Below are 17,257 nucleotides of genomic sequence, written 5' to 3'. Positions count from 1 at the left end.
AAATATAATCACCTCTCTGCAACGCACTGTACTTTGGAATATATCTTTAAAAAGACAGATTGCGGGGCCGGCGCTGTGGCGCAGTAGGTTAATCCTCTGCCTGTGGCGCCAGCATCCCATGTGGGCTCAGTTCTAGTCCCAGCTGCTCCTCTTCTGATCCAGCTCTCTGCTATGGCCTGGGAAAGCAGCAGAAGATGGCCCAAGTGCTGGGGCCCCTGCATCCCCGTGGGAGACCCAGAAGAATCTCCTGGCTCCTGGCTTGGGATCAGCTCAGCTATGGCCACTGCAGCCATTTGGGGAGTGAACCAGTGGATGGAAGACCTTTCTCTGTCTTTCCTTCTCTTTGTCTGTAACTTTACCTCTCAAATAAATAAATAAATTTTTTAAAATGACAGATTGCTGGACAGATAAACACATATCCAAGTATAATAAGATGCTAATGGTGGGATACAAGTGGTGAATATAGGGTTTCACTTCAAACTTTTTAAATTCTTATTGTATTTTTGGAAATTTTCAAAATAAAACATTAGTACAAAAGAAACAAAGAGGAAAACATAAGCAAACATTTTTGTTCCTGATCTAAATTCAGCACTTTTTTATAAATGCTAATGCCATGAGTAGGGAACCAAAGTTGTATAGGACTAACAAAGCATTTGGTCTGAAACAGTAAATAAATAAAACAGCTATGCAATGTTAACACAAGAGAAAAGTTTGACAAGAATCAGAATAAGGGTCTAGAATATTCTGTAGCAATCCATCACACAAACATTCTGAGCTTTAGTATGGTCTCCTAAGAAGCCTAATAATCCCCTGGGTTCTCCCAAACACAGTGTTTACCCTGTGGACTTTAAAAAGCAAACCCAATCATGACAGACTAATTCAGTTTAGTCTCCATCATGTAACACTGGAAAAGGAAACCTTATGGCTCACTGGCGCCTACTGTTTGGGCTACCTACCTAGCAGTGCAGCAAATATAGGAAAATTCATCCGCTTCAGGCCCAGCTGTTTGGCCACCTCCTGCATCAGGAACTGGTTCGTAGTGAGGTTCTTCCCATTCCAGCTCAGCTTCAGAGCATGGGAACTGTAGTAAGAGGGGATATTGTAGAGTGCGTACTCGGAGTCATGAGCAAGAAGGCCGTGGAAGCCGTTTTCCCGGAAAAAAGCTACCACTTCCAGATGGTGATCTTCGAGGCTCTGAAAGACCTAGCAGGGGAGCAGAGGAGAATGTGTCATGCCACAGAAACTGATCTGTATTTTCTTTCAAGTCAGGAATCTTAGTAACTAAATGTTACAGCTTGGTGATATTTAAGGTTCTATCTGTTTGAACAGAACACTTTAAGAAACACATAATCAACGCAAATGGCATTTGGCAGGGCAGTTAAAATGCTGCTCAAGAAGCCTAAATCAGGGACCGGCACTGTGGCACAGCAGGTTAAAGCCCTGGCCTGAAGCACCGGCATCCATATGGGTGCCAGTTCTAGTCGCAGCTGCTCCACTTCTGATCTAGCTCCCTGCTATGACCTAGGATAGCAGTAGAGGATAGCCCAAGTCCTTGGGCCCCTGCACCCACGTGGGAGACCCAGAAGAAATTCCTGGCTTCGGATCAGCATAGCATTGGTTGTTGCAGCCATCTGGGGAGTGAATCAGTGGACAGAAGACCTTTCTCTCTGTCTCTAACTCTCTCTGTAACTCTTTCAAATAAATAAAAAAAAGATGCCCAAATCAGGGGCCAGTGCTGTGGTATTGCAGGTAAAGCCGCCGCCTGCAGTGCCAGCATCCCATATGGGCACCAGTTCGAGTCCTGGCTGCTGCTCTTCTGATCCAGCTCTCTGCTATGGCCTGGGAAAGCAGTAGAAGATGGTCTAAGTCTTTGGGCCCCTGCACCCACATGGGAGATCTGGAGGAGGCTCCTAGCTCCTGGCTTTGGATCTGTGCAGCTCTGGCCATTGTGGCCAATTGGGCAGCGAACCGGCAGATGGAAGATTGATCTCTCTCTCTCTCTCTCTCTGTAACTCTGACTTTCAAATAAATAAACCTTTAAAAAAAAAAAGATGCCCAAATCCCAAATCTGAGCACCTGGATTTGAGTCCTGGTTCTGCTTCTGAGGTAATACACATCCTGCGGGGAGGGGGAGCATGAGGTGATGGCTCAAGTATTTGGGTCCCTGCTCAAATACTAGTGTTTCTGGCTCCCTGCTTCAGCTCGGCCCAGCCCAGCTGTTAGAGGCGTTTGGGGAGAGAACCAGCATATGGAAGATCTTTCTGTCTATATCTGTGCCTCTCTGCCTTTCAAATAAAAAAATGAAAATAAGATTCTATTTTTAAAAATAAGAAAAAAAAATCTCTCCCAACCTAGAACTTTATTATTCCTGCAAACATGTGTTCATTCAAATACCTAGTCTTTCCCAACTTCTTTAATGAAACTTGGCCTGAAGTGCTTCAGAATCAGAATACTGAAATACACAAGGCATATATTATTTAAGTTTTCTAAATTATTTATTTATTTGAGACACATATAGACAAACACAGAGGGAGCTCTCATCCACTGGTTCGTACTCCCCAAATGCCCACAATGGCCAAGGCCAATGATGGTGGCTGGGGACTCAATCTAGGTCTCCCAAGTGGGTGGCAGGAATCCGGTTACTTGAGCCATCACCACTGACTTAGCATGCTGCATTAGCAGTAAGCTGGAATCAAGAGCTAGAGCCAAATGTTGAAGCTGGTACTCCAAGAAGGGACTCAAGTATCATAATTGGTGTCTTAACCACGAGGCCAAATGCCTGCCCCCTATGTTTCTGAAGTTTTTACTTCAAAAAATAACAGAAGAGGCCTTTGCTAGAAAAATAACAAAGCTATTATTTCTCACTCAGCATCAACTATGCAATACACAAATGAGCATTTTATATATATTGTCTTATGATCAGGACAACTACGGCAAGATACAAATGGATGAAAAAACTTACAGGATACCTAAACAAGGCATTTCCAACAAAATGAGAAACGTCATTTTAGAAATGGGGAGGCTAAAGCTGTGAGAGACTGGCTGTCCCCAAAGTTGCAAGAGTCAGTGGTAGACAGGGATCAAACTCAGGCTCACCTGAATGAATGAATACCTGCCATTGTACCAGGCACCTTCCAGCAGAGTGCTATCTTTTATGTAATAGAGGCAGATCGGGTATTTTTTAAAGATTTATTTCATTTATTTGAAAGGAAGAATTACACAAATAAAGAGAGACACAGAGACAGAAAGAGATCTCCCCTCTGCTGGTTCACTCCCTAAATGGCTGCAATGGCAGGAACTGGGCCAGGCTGAAACCAGGAGCCTGGAACTCCATCCAGGTCTCCTATAGAGCAGCCAGGACTCTAACTGGCTCTCATAGAGGAGCCAGCATTGCAGGCAGTGGCTTAACCTGCTGTGGTACAGTGGCAGCCCCAGCAGACTGTTAAGTACCCTTCTTGTCCATGACTCTCCAGCTGCACCGGAAGTTTACTAAAATTATCTGCATATTGGCTCACTGCACTAAGTTTCTTGACTACAGAGACTTTCTGTATTCCAAGCTCCTGATGCATAGTAATATTAACAGTAATGACTAAGAGACACTGAATATCTACTATATGCAAAGCCATGCTCCAAGTACTTTATATGCACTAACTCGCTTGATACTGTAACCTTCTGAGGACACAGTCATATGGTTAGAAGGAGCAAAGCCCAGATTTGGGCTCTAAAGTCCATAGACCTAGACAATTTTGTTGAATTCAACTGACCTACTTTTCATAGTTTTCTGGAGTCTAACAGGAGTTCCAGTGCATTAAACTTTTGCTGGGTTATGAAAAGAGTCTAGTCACAGTTGATAGTCATGTCACACATCAGGTCACACAAAAGGAAGGATGCCGGTTTGCAGAGAATGAAGAAAGGTCTGTATTTGATATCCAGGCAGAAGGACCAGAAAGCATCGCAACATATTTGTATCTAGAGTTAAAGCTAACTCCAGATGCAATAGTAGTTCTAGGTGGTCCGTGGTTGAGCATGCATTGACCTTGTACCAGGCACAGACTACATGTGTTACATTCTCTCTCGTCACCACAACCTGACTATGTGGGCCTATTTAACAGATGAGGAAAATGAGGCTCAGAAAAGTGAGGTGCCCTGCTCAGAGTCAGAGATCTTGGGAACAGCCACCTGGTCAAATGGACCACAATCCATGCTTGTCCACAGTCAACCTGCAGCTGGTTTGAAGCAGTCTATGCTACCACCCAAGCAATCTGAGCTCCAGAAAGTGGGACTAGTGATTTTTATCTAATCGGATGGCTCTTAAAATACTGCGAATGAACATCACAATTACCTCCAGAGCTTTTTCAAAATACAGAGAGAGGGAAGTATCATTATATTCTCAGAACTGTATCTAGGAACTATAGGAAATCTATTGTCTTTATGTTAATAAAAAATTTGTTAAAAACACAAATGAAATATACAAATGTGGACTTCACCTCAGATCTACTGAAACAATGCTCTCAGTGTGATCCACACACCTATATTTAAAAACAGCTTAGTACATTCTAATACATATCCCCAGTTGAGAACCACTGAACTCATCTGATTACTCATTTTATTGCTTAGGCAGCTGAGGCCTTGAGAGGACCAATGACTTGACATTTTTACCTGATTTGCAGGAGAACCAAGAATAGAAAAAAGAAAACCTCATGTTTCCAGCTGCAGGAATAGTAGGCAATGGAAAACAACAGAATAAGAATCTCATAGTTCCCCAACACCCCATTCCTACCAGGCTAGTTTTCTAAGTACCCATTTCCGAGATTGCTCCTGCTGCCCTGTCTTTTGGTTTCTCTACCCAGAATGTCTTACTATGTCTTAGTGCCTTTCTTTTCCAATGTTCCAAATATTTCCATAAGTCTATCCCCTCTTAGATAAATTGTTTGATAATTACTCTCCTTTTCACTCTTATAGGACTTGAGACACATGACACAGTCACAGAACTAAAGGGACAATACCATTAATGTCCAAGACCACAGGTTCTAACTTACTCCTATGTGCACCTCCTGTGATCCTAACAATGTCCTTCCAACTAGCAAGGACACGTCTGTTGATGTTGTGAAAAAGAAAAGCAGCCCTGGCAAATGAGAGGGGAGCATCCTGCCTGCATATGACTTCTGTAGCACACGGATTGAAAATTACTAGAAACATCTACCCAGATTATAGCCTGCCTACAGCTCAAGAAGCAAAGCAATATTAGGTATCAGTCGAGCACCTATGTACCAGGAACTGTTCTAAACCCATCTAATGTCCACCAACCTTGAAGTAACATCATGAGACATTAGTGCAGTAGCCACCCTGGCCTTATCTGCAGGGGATACATTCCAAGAACCCCTGTGGATGCCTGAAACTGTGGACAGTACCAAATACTATATAAACTGCTTTTTCTATGCATACATAAATTTGATACCTGTTCTATGCTAACTAAGCATCTATCACACACCATAGTTGTAACTTTTGAAGTTTGAGGAGCAACAGCAAAACTAGGTGAAATTTACTTTTCCTTCCTCACAATTTCAAGGACATACTTCTTCTCACAGTAGGTCTTGGCAACCTCAGAATATGATCTTTTTTTATTTTTATTATATAGAGAATTTTTACCTCTTCACTTAAAAGGAACACTTTCCAGCTTCTCTTTGGTATATTCAAATTACCAGCCAGCATCACTACTCTTGTACTTTGGGGCTATTACTAAATAAAATCAGGGTTACTGAAATATAAGCACTGAAATGCTATGAGAGAAGATGTGATAACCAAGACAACTACTACGTGGCTAACGTGATAAGTGCTGTGTACAACATGGATGTGCTGGACACACCACACAGAAGAGTGTGCAATTTAATACATTAATTTGGGGGTCAGCATTGTTGGGTTAAACTACAGCCTGCGACGCCAGCATCCCATATGGATGCCAGTTTCCAGACCTGGCTGCTCTACTTCTGATCCAGCTCCCTGTTAATGGCATGGGAAAAGCAGAAGATGGTCCAGGTGTTTGGATTCCTGTCATGCATATGGGAGAACTGGAGGAAGCTCCTGGCTCCTGCCTTTAGCCTGGCCCAACCCTGGCCATTGTGGCCATTTGGGGAGTGAACCAGTGGATGGAAGCACACACATGTGCACTTGCTGACACTCTCTCTAACTCCTTCAGAATAAATAAATCATTTTAAAAATAAAAATATATTTGAAAGACCAGAGAAAGAGTCAGAGAGAGAGAGAGAGATCCTCCATTTGCTGGCTACTCTCCAAATGCCCACAGCAGCCAGGGCTCTGTTAGGCTGAAGCCAGGAGCCTGAGACTCAATCTAGGTTTCCCACGAGTGGTAGAAACCAAAGTACTTAAGCCATCACCACTACCTCCCAGGCTACACATTAACAGAAGCTAAAATCAGAAGCAGAGTTAGGACTTGAACCCAGGCACTCTAATGTGGAATGCCAGTTTCCCAAGCACTCTTTAAAAAAATTATTTTATTTATTTGAAAGACAGTTACAGAGAGAGAGGTTTTCCATCTGATGGTTCACTCCCCAATTGGCCACAATGAATGGAGCTGTGCCTATCCGAAGCCAGGAGCCAGGAGTCTCTTCCAGGTCCCTCATGTGGGTGCAGGGGCCCAAGGACTTGGGACATCTTCTACTGCTTTTCCTGGCCACAGCAGAGAGCTGGATTGGAAGAGGAGCAGCTGGGACTAGAACCAGCGCCCATATGGGATGCTGGTGCTTCAGGCCAGGGTGTTAACCCACTGCACCACAGCATCAGCCCCTCCAAAGCACTCTTTTATTTTAATTTTATTTAAAGATTTATTTTATTTATTTGAAAGGTAGAATTACAGAGAGAGGTAGAGACAAACAGAGCGAGGTCTTCCATCTGCCACTCCCCAGATGGCCTCAACAGCCAGGAGCCAGGAGCCAGGAGCCAGAAGCCTCTTCCGGGTCCCCCATATGCGTGCTGGGGCCCAGCTACTTCGGCCATCCTCCACTACTTTCCCAAGTGCATTAGCAGAGAGCTGGATTGGAAGTGTAGCAGCTGGGACTCAAACCGGCGCCCATATGGGATGCTGGCACTGCAGGCCAGGGCTTTAAGTTGCTATGCCACAGCATTGCTCTCCCCCTCCAGCAGTCTTTTAACCATTGTGCCAAACACCTGTCCCAGCAAGATTTTTAAATTATTTTAGAGGCAGAACCAGAGTACACTCCCATGTGTTGGTTCACTACCCAAATGCTTGCAAGAGGTGGGCAGCGGGGAAGTAGGTACACCTGAGAGCTGGGAACTCAATCCAGGCCTCCCACATGAATGGCAGGAACCAAAATGCTTGAGCTGTCACTGTTCCCTTCCATGGTTCCTATTAAGAAGAAGCTGGTAATCCTCCGCCTTGCGGCGCCGGCACACCAGGTTCTAGTCCCGGTCGGGGCACCAATCCTGTCCCGGTTGCCCCTCTTCCAGGCCAGCTCTCTGCTGTGGCCAGGGAGTGCAGTGGAGGATGGCCCAAGTCCTTGGGCCCTGCACCCCATGGGAGACCAGGAGAAGCACCTGGCTCCTGCCATCGGAACAGTGTGGTGTGCCGGCCGCAGCGCGCTACCGCGGCGGCCATTGGAGGGTGAACCAACGGCAAAAAGGAAGACCTTTCTCTCTGTCTCTCTCTCACTGTCCACTCTGCCTGTCAAAAAAAAAAAAAAAAGCAGCTGGAATCAGGGGCTGGAGCTAGAACTTGAAACCAGGTACTGGGGCCGGCGCTGTGGCATAGCAGGTAAAGCCGCCGCCTACAGTGCCGGCATCCCATATCAGCACCGGTTCTAGTCCCAGCTGCTCCACTTCCGACTCAGCTCTCTGCTGTGGCCTGGGAAAGCAGCAGAAGATGGCCCAAGTCCTTGGGCCCCTGCACCAACGTGGAAGACCCGGAAGAAGCTCCTGGCTCTGGCACAGCTCCAGCCTTTGCGGCTAACCAGGGAGTGAACCAGCAGATGGAAGAGCTCACTCTCTCTGCCTCTCATTCTCTATGTAACTCTTTCAAATAAAATAAATAACTCTTTAAAAAAAAAAAAACCGAAACCAGGTACTTCCATGTGGGATGCCTATATCCTAAGCAACATCTACTAGGCCAAATATCCAGCCTGTGAATAAGTTTTGTGTGAATATAGCTTTTCAACTCTCTTGAGTATATACCTAGGAGTGGAATTGCTGGATCATATAACTCTGGGCTTAACCATCTGAAGACCTTCCAGATTGTTTTCCAAAGTGGCTATTTTTCATTTCCATCAGTAATATATGAAGATTCCAAATTCTCTACATCCTCTCCAAATTTTCCATTTAAAAATATAATCATCCTTGTGTTTTTTAAAACAATATCTATTTATTTGAATGTCAGAGTTATAGATGGGAGGAGAGAGATCTTTATCTGTTGGTTCACTTCCCAGATGGCCACCAATGGCCAGTGCTGGGCCAGACAGGAGCCAGGAGCTTCATCTGGGTCTCCCACGTGGTTGGCAGGGGCCCATGTACCTGGATCATCTTCTGCTGCTTTTCCTAGGCCATTAGCATACAGCTGGATCAGAAGTGGAGTAGCCAGCACTCGAAGTGGTGCCCATAAGGGATTGTTTTTAAAGCTTGTTTAAAAAAGATTTGTTTATTTGAAAGTCAGAGTTACAGTGAACAAAAAGAGACAAAGAGAGAAAGGAGACAGATGTTCCATCCACTGGCTCACTTCCCAAATGGCCACCATGACCAGCGTGGGGCCAGGCTGAAGCCAGAATACTGGAGCTTCATCTGGGTCTCCCATATGGGTGCAGGGACCCAATTACTTGGGCCATCCTCCGCTGCATTTCAGGCACATTAGCAGGGAGCTGTATTGGAAGTGGAGCAGCAATGGGCCCAGTGCTGTGGTGCAGTAGGTTGATCCTCCACCTGCAGTGCTGGCATCCCATATGGGTGCCAGTTCTAGTCCTGGTTGCTCTTCTTCCAATCCAGCTCTCTGCTATGGCCTGGGAAAACAGTAGAAGATGGCTTAAGTCCTTGGGCCCCTGCACCCACGTGGGAGACCCGGAAGAAGCGCCTGGCTCCTGGCTTCGGATTGGCCCAGCTCTGGCCATTATGGCCATTTGGGGAATGACCCAGTGGGTGGAAGACCCCCCTCCCCCCTGCCTCTCTGTAACTCTGCATTTCAAATAAATAAATAAATCTTTAAAAAAGTTAATTAAAATAAAGTACATGTGTACTTCATATATATGTATATGAAGTGCATATATATATATATATATATATATAATTTGTTCTTCTAGCCCTGTGAAATGGGTATCACATCATTAATCGCCCTCTCCCTCCCTTTTTAAAGAGAAAACTGAAGCCTGGAAATTTTAAATAACTTGCCCCTCAACACACTAACAATATGGCAGAACTTGGATATGAATCCTGTTGGGCCAGATTTCATAATAATGTTCTTGCTATCAATAATGCTGTATCTCAAAGAAAACTACCTGGAAAACTGAGCATATACTAATCTCAGATCAATTCACAATACAATAAACACAGGAGCATAGACAGTTAACTAGATGGTAAACCCACTTGTGGCAGAATTATGTTGCAGCCTTCTGTCTCTAATACCCTGCCTGGACCATAAAGAGAGTTTAATTAATGCTTGCTATTTAAATTAACTTTAGTGGTTGGTGTTGTGGTGTGGCAAGTAAAGCCACTGCCCGCAGCGCAGGCATCCCATATGGGTGTTGGTTTGAGTGTCAGCTGCTCCACTTCCAATCCTGCTCCCTGGTGACGCAACTGGGAAAGCAGCGGATGGCCTGTGTGCTTGGGGCCCTGCACCCACATGGGAGACCAGAAGAAGCTCCTGGCTCCCGGCCTAGCCCCAGTCGTTGTGACCATTTGGGCAGTGAAGCCCTCTCTGTGTGTAATTCTGCCTTTCAAATAAATAAATCTTTAAAAAAAATAGTTAACTTTAAACCAAAGGCAATATTGCCTTCTGAGCTCTGTAACACAACTTCCTTCAGTTTGTTCCATATTCTATTGGGATATTAGCCTCACTCCCGTCCATCATGTTAAACAGACCAAATTGATATCCCACTGAAGTGGGCTACCATCCTTATCTGGTCTCAATTAAAGACAAAAAGAACAGAGGTGACCAAGAAACATCATCTTAAAAAAAGATTTGGGATGGGAGCTATATATATATATATATATATATATATATATATATATATAGTCTGCTTGCAATGGAAATAGGGTTGACTTATATCTCAACTGAAAGCCTATATGCCTTGAAATCTACCAAATTAGACTGAAACTATTGTTGAAGAAAATAATGCATTATTACACACGATGGATTTCAACAATCATTAAGAAAACTAAACTGATAATCAGCTAGAAAAGAATGTAGAATAGAAGCAATAAAAACATAGCCAATTCAATGCAACATTGATAAACTGTCATTCCCTTCCAACTGTAGGCATTTTAATTATCTATATGCATACACATACAGGATAGAGTCTTTGCCATGAGATATGGCAGTAAAGCAGAGGTTTTAGAATATGGACCCAACGTTCAGCACATGCTATTAAGATGCTTATTTTCATCCATGAGTATCCAATTTTAGTACCTTTATTTACTCTTAGGCTGCCAGGAGCTGGCCCATTTCCATAGGTGCAACATTTTGTCATGTATCAGAATCAAAGAAACAGATTTTTTTTTCTAATCTGTTGTGGTTCACCTGTGAGCTGGAGACTGTACTTTAAGACTAACTTATAATCAGTAAGTACAGCAGAAACTTGAGTCATCTGGTAGACTTATTGGCTCAAATTGAAGTTGTGGGGGTAAGTTACTTAGTTTCATCTGTAAAATGTAGATGTAGCTAATTTCTGATTTAAAGACGTGTATGTAACACCTGGCACACAGCTCTGAGAAAGGTAGTTACAAAGTAAATCTATCTGCTCAGAAGAGATAAAGTCTATGGACTGTACTAGTGTGTGGAGGTTCTCAGAAATCATTTGAGAACAGCACATAGCAGAATAGGCGCTATTTTGTGCCCAAAGCAAATCTTCAGGATTGAAAAGTCAGATGGTCTGATGAAAGCCATCCTTAGGAAAAAGATGAGAACAAGATTCCAAAGGAGCTTCTGAGTTACTTCCACAAGAAAGACAGGAACTGCAGAAAAGACAACATGGCAAGAAATTTCTTAACAGTCCTTGAACCACAGGCTGCAAATACTTACGGGGCTGGCAGCTAACATGAGTGAATGAAGGGAGCTGAGTTAAGAAAGATCAACTTCCAGAAATGCAATTTTATTTTTGGTAAACTATGATATGGTGTTAACAATATATGCATGCAGGATACTGGTGTTTACATTTTAAACTAAAAACAAGTTAAAAATACAAAATTTTTATTATTACATTTTTTTTTCATAGTTTGGTATCCTTTGACTTAGAACCAAAAGCCTAATGACTTTATGTGTCAAGAGGTTGGTCAATGTTGGTCTTATATTTTTGTCACAATATGCAGTACAGAACTTAATCTTGGATCTTTTCACTCTTAGTGATTCTATTTCATCCTGTTTCCTAACGGGAAACAACTGGTTAGAAATATAGCCATTTGCAGGCCAGCATTGTGGTGTAGCAGGTAAAGCTTCCACCTGTGACACCAACAGCTAATATCGGTGCCAGTTTGACACTATATTGCTCCACTTCTAATCTAGCTCCCTGCTAATGTGCCTGGGAAAGCAGGAGATGGCCCAAGTAGTTGGGTCCCTGCCACTGACATGGGTTGAGACCCAGATGAAGCTCTATGCTCCTGCCTTTGGCCTGGCACAGCCCCAGTCGTTGCAGCCATTTGAGGAGTAAACCAGTGGATGGAAGATCTCTCTGTAGCTCTGCCTTTCAGATAAAATAAGTAAAATTTTTAAAAAAAGAAAATATAGGCATTTCCAAGCATTTTTTAAAAGACTTACTTTGAAAGAATTTTACACACACACACACACACACACAATCTTCCATTCACTGGTTCACTCCCCAGATAGCTGCAATGGCCTGCAGTGGGCCAGGTCAAAGCCAGCATCATCTGGGGCTCCCACATGGGTGAGCCATCTTCTGCTGCTTTCCCAGGCACATTAGCAGCAAGCTGGATCAGAACCATAGTAGTCAGGACTCAAACTGCTGCCCATATAGGATGCCAGCATCGCAGGCAGCAGCTTTAACCAGTACTCCACAATGCCAGCCCCAAACACTTTGCACAGTGTATTTTATATTTAGGGTAAGCAGCCCTAAGACAGCTGCAGAATTTGGATCAATAACATCATGCTTCATTTTCAGTACTACAGTGTGGTAATTCCATATCTCCATTGTAACTCTTCTTTCACGTGATGAATATTAATTTAGAAAGGCCAATTGAACAACACTCATTCATTTTCATAAAACGTCAGAGAACGTTTTCTGGAACTCAGTAGACAACTCCACAATTGTGGGAATGTAATTCAGGCCATCACTTTCATTTCTTGGAAACCAATTTTGGCAAAGGAAAGTCAGCCAGTTTCTCTTCTGCCAAATGAGTTTCCCAAAGGCATAATTTTGCTAGGAATGAGCAAATACAACTGTACATGTATGGAGGTATTTGTGAACAACCTTGCTTTTACTCAAAGTGTCTAGACAGTTGTTAAAGTCAACCAAATAAGTAAAATATTTTAATCTTTGCAGGTGTGCTGCCCAACAAGTCATATTTTTCAGTATCTTCAGTACAGTGCCTTAACTAAGCCAACCACCCACCATGTTATGTAACAGGGCAATTTCCCTAAGTGCACCTAGTCATTCACTAATCAAAGTATTGAACAGTGTCCGATGCAAATCACAATGTTAGTTACTAGTTCCTGCCCTGATTAACTCTGAACTGTTCAGCACAAAGTGAATCCTGAGTAAGTGAGACAGCTTTAACTTTAGGTTCCTGCAAACGGTTTGTGCTTCAAATTGAGATTTCCAGAGTCCAACAGTAACACTATTGCACAAGTACACTGACCAATTAGTATGGAACTTTTAAAGATTTTTCAAAACATGCAAAAACTAGATTATTTCCAGATGTATCAGTGACAGGCTACTAGTCCAAAAGACTTGGATTACATCAAAATTCTTAACATGTTATTATATTTGTGTGCAGTAGTTTTCAAACTGTAGCATGAATAAGAATCTGCCGGAAGGCTTGTTAAAACAGATGGATGAGCTTCTGATTCAGGTGGTCTGGGATAGTTCGTGAGAATTTGTGTTTCTAACGAGTTGGTCAGAGAGCATACTTTGAGAAGCATTAAGCTAGGTATATAGCTAAACAGATGGTGTTTATATTTGCTGTATCCAGGTGTAAAACATTCACAGATAATTGAATTTCTTGAGTTAGTTTGTCCTAAAAGTATCTAGTGGCCGAATTTTAACATCCTAAGCAAGAGTATACCCAACCTTTGAAAACACACCTTTATGATGTAATTTCTGATGCCTACAAAAAGCCTTTCAAGTCTGGGCAATTTCTTCATTTAGTACACACTTGCATTTCATGGCAGCATTACTACTGTATTCAAACACACAGCCTGTTGAAATTCCAAATCTTTTTTAAAGTTATTCTCATTTCAGTACTCATTTTTGGATACTGGTCATACTTCTTACCAAGGTTTATTTTTAAATGGTATCTTAAATTGAAAGTCTTTCAACAGACACACTTTATGTAGATATACAGGAAAATGCGTCAGTTCCACAAAGAAATAGGTTCCCTACTGTTTTCATTTAAATGTGTGACTTTCGTACACAATCTTTTTTTTTTTTTTTGGCATGGATGTGGGTACAAGAAATAATTCATGTTCATCAAAGCTACTAGACAAAAGTATAAGCACAATGATTGTATTCAAGTTATCTAATTCTGTGTGACAAATTAACCACAAATTCCGTGGCTTAAAACAACATTTATTATCTCATAGTATCTGAGGGCACAGCATTGCGGGCCCTCAGGCTCAGGGTTCTCTCACAGGCTGCAATCAAGGTGTCAGCTGGGGTGCAGTCCGCTCAGGGCTTGACTGGGGAAGGATCCACTTCCAAGCTCACTCACGTGGCTGTTGGCAGGATTCAATTCCTTGCGAGTTGCTGGCTGGAGGCTGCCCTCAGTTTCTCGCCATGTGGACCTTTCCATAGGGCAGCTCACAACATGGCAGCTTGCTTCATCAAAGAGATCAAGCAAGAAGAGCCAGAGAGAAAGAGAAAGAGAGTGCAAACAAGATGGAAGTTGCAGGCTGTTTTTTTTTTTTAATAATCTTGAAAGTGACATCCATTGCTTTTGCTTTTGTTGTAGTCTGTTCATTAGAAGTAAGTCACTATGTCCAGCACACACGGCAGTCAGGAGATTGCACAAGAGTATGAATACCAGAAAGTGGGAATAATCTAGAGACATCATAGAACATGTCTCTCATGTCTCTCATTGGTCACTGTGACAGGGAGATACCATGAAGTGGAGACATTAAGAAATGAAGATGAGGTGGCTTGCCAAAAACAAGCAACCAGTATATCAGGACCTAATATTTTAATAGTTGAAAAGTCAGACTTTTTGCAACATTTCACTATTTTTAAAAAGGATTTATTCATTCGTATGAAAGGCAGAGTTACGCACACACGAGAGAGAGAGAGAGAGAGAGAGAGAGAGAGAGAGAGAGAGAGAGAGAGAAAGAGAGAATGAGAATGAATTTTCCCTCTACTGGTTCACTCTCCAAATAGCTGCAATGACTGGGGCTGGGCCAGGCCAAAGCCAGGAGCCAGGAGCTTCCTCCGGGTCTCCCATGTGGGTACAGGGGCCCCAGCACTTGAGCCATCTCCTGCTGCTTTCCCAGGTGCATAAACAGGGAGCTGGATCGGAAGTGGAACAGCTGGGTCTAGAACAGGCACACATATGGGATGCTGGTGTTGCAGGCCATGGCTTAACCTACTGCATCACAGCACCAGTCCCACATTTCACATTTTGAAAGTTGGCAAAAAACTCCAATTTGTTAAAAATTTGTTCATTTAATGCAAGAGAAATGACAGCAGGAAATGAAAATTCGTCAACTAACTAGACAACTTAGTAATCAATCCAAAGGTATTACTTCATTACAGATTCTGGTGAATAAACATTCATGACAATAAAAATAAACAAAGGCTTTTCAGAAAAAAAAATTGTGTGGACTAATGCAAAAATATGGGCATGGGTTACTTGCAGCCATGAGCTGCTGGTTTGCCATCTCTGCCACCTTTGTAATTTCCTGCATAGTATAGACAAGGGCAAGGTTTTGGTGTCTGGTATGCAATTCTCAGTTCTGCTACTTCTGCTACTTCTGCCCCAGGCCTATGACAAGAGCCAGAGAAGTAATCCTCAAAGTTCATACTAATTTTCTTGATTGTTTCCCCTATTAGACTACAAGCTCCTGGAGGGGTACCCCTGACCTCAACACCCTTATATCACTCTCCTGCATTTTAGCTATAGCAGTTATCATCTAAAACACTGCATATTCTCTTTTATCTTTATTGCCTGTTCTTCTCAACAGACAATAAGCTTCATGAGGTCAGAGGTCTGTTTTATTCACTGCTGTTATCTTCACATTCTTGAGCTCTGCATGGTACAAAGTCAAATAAACACTGAGTGAATGGACAAATCGCATTGTTCAGTGTAACTGGCCTAGGAGTTAGGATGTCTGTGTCCCACGTCAGTGTACCTGGGTTTGACCCCCAGCTCCAGCTCCTGACTTCAGCTTCCTGCTAATGCAGACCCTGAGAGGCAATGACTACGACTGAAAACTGCATTCCTGCCACCCGCATGGAACACAAATATTGAGTTCCCAGTCACTAGCTTCAGTCCCAGTCCAGCCCTGGCCATTGTGAGCATTTGGGGATTGAAACCAGCAGATGCAAACTCTCTATCAAATAAATCAATAGAGGGGAAATGAGTCTAGATAATGGTAGGCGATCATGAAGGACTCTGTATACCATACCATGCTAAACTTAAAGCCTGAGAGTAAGATGATCAATTCTAATCTACTTGACACACAAGACATTTTGGTCTAAATAATAATAGCTGGCATTTGTGTCATTCACTATGTGCCATAATGTCCTAGCACTTCACTTATGTTAAGTCATTTAATGTTCCCAATAGTCTGTAATGTAGGTATTGCTACCATCTTCATTTTCCAAATGAGGGAACCATGACACAGAGAAGTTAACTTGCCTAGGGTTATAAAACTAGGAGGAGGAAGAACAGGGCTATAAAACAGGCTACACAAACTAAATACAAGAAAAATACTCTGGAGGTTGGCATCATGGCATAGCAGGTTAAGCCACAGCTTGCAATTCCTGCATCCTGTATCAGAGTAACAGTTCCAAGTCCCAGTTGCTATGTTTCCAATCCAGCTTCCTGCTAGTGGTCCTGGGAAAGCAGCAGAAAACAGTCCAAGTATTTGAGCTCCTGCCACCCATGTGGGAGACCCAAATGGGATTCTGGGATCCTGTCTTGGCCTGGCACTGCCCTGGCTATTATGGCCATTTGGGGAGTTAACAAGTGGACGGACGATCTATCACTCTGTCTTCAAATAAATAAACCTGAAAAAAAAGGTCTGGAAAAAGTAAAAGCAACCGTAGAAAATGCAACTGGGTAGGGCCAGTGCTGTGGTGCAGTGGGTTAAAGCCCTGGCCTGAAGCGCTGGCATCCTATATGGACACTGGTTCTAGTCCCAGCTGCTCCTCTTCCAATCCAGCTCTCTGCTATGGCCTGGGAAAGCAGAAGAAGATGGCCCAAGTCCTTGGGCCCCTGAACCCATGTGAGAGACCTGGAGGAAGCTCCTGGCTCCTGGCTTCGGATCAGCTCAGCTCTGGCAGTTGCAGCCATCTGGGGAGTGAACCAGCCAAGGAAGACCTCGCTCTCTGTTTCTACCTCTCTCTGTAACTCTGCCTTTCAAATAAATAAAAAATAAATCTTAAAAAAAAAAAAGAAAATGCAACTGGGTTGGTGTTGTGGCATAGGAGGTAAAGCCACCAACTGCAATATGGCATCCCACATGGGTGCCAGTTTGTGTCGTGGATGCTCCACTTCCAATCCAGCTCCCTACTAAGGCCTTGGAAAAGCAGCAGAACATGGCCCAAATGTTTGGGCCCCTGCCGTTGATGTGGGAGACTCAGATGAAGCTCCAGGCTCCTGGTTGTGGCCTGGCCCAGCCTTGGCTGTTGCAGTCATC

At 43.2% G+C, this 17,257-nt stretch overlaps 1 protein-coding gene across 2 annotated transcripts in view; it reads right to left on the bottom strand.

Moving 5' to 3' along the window:
* FAM120C (family with sequence similarity 120 member C) overlaps positions 1-17,257 on the bottom strand; it is a 113,386-nt gene that overhangs the window by 88,208 nt on the left and 7,921 nt on the right. For both annotated transcript variants that reach the window (XM_062184469.1, XM_062184470.1), the window contains exon 2: positions 957-1,203. In XM_062184469.1, coding sequence (XP_062040453.1) covers positions 957-1,203 — 247 coding nt within the window. The remainder of the gene's footprint in view (positions 1-956; positions 1,204-17,257) is intronic.

This window comes from Lepus europaeus, chromosome X, assembly GCF_033115175.1.
Source record: "Lepus europaeus isolate LE1 chromosome X, mLepTim1.pri, whole genome shotgun sequence".
Classification (NCBI taxonomy): domain Eukaryota; kingdom Metazoa; phylum Chordata; class Mammalia; order Lagomorpha; family Leporidae; genus Lepus; species Lepus europaeus.
The sequence above is the reverse complement of the archived record's forward strand: the minus strand, read 5'-3'. Positions and strand labels throughout refer to the sequence as shown.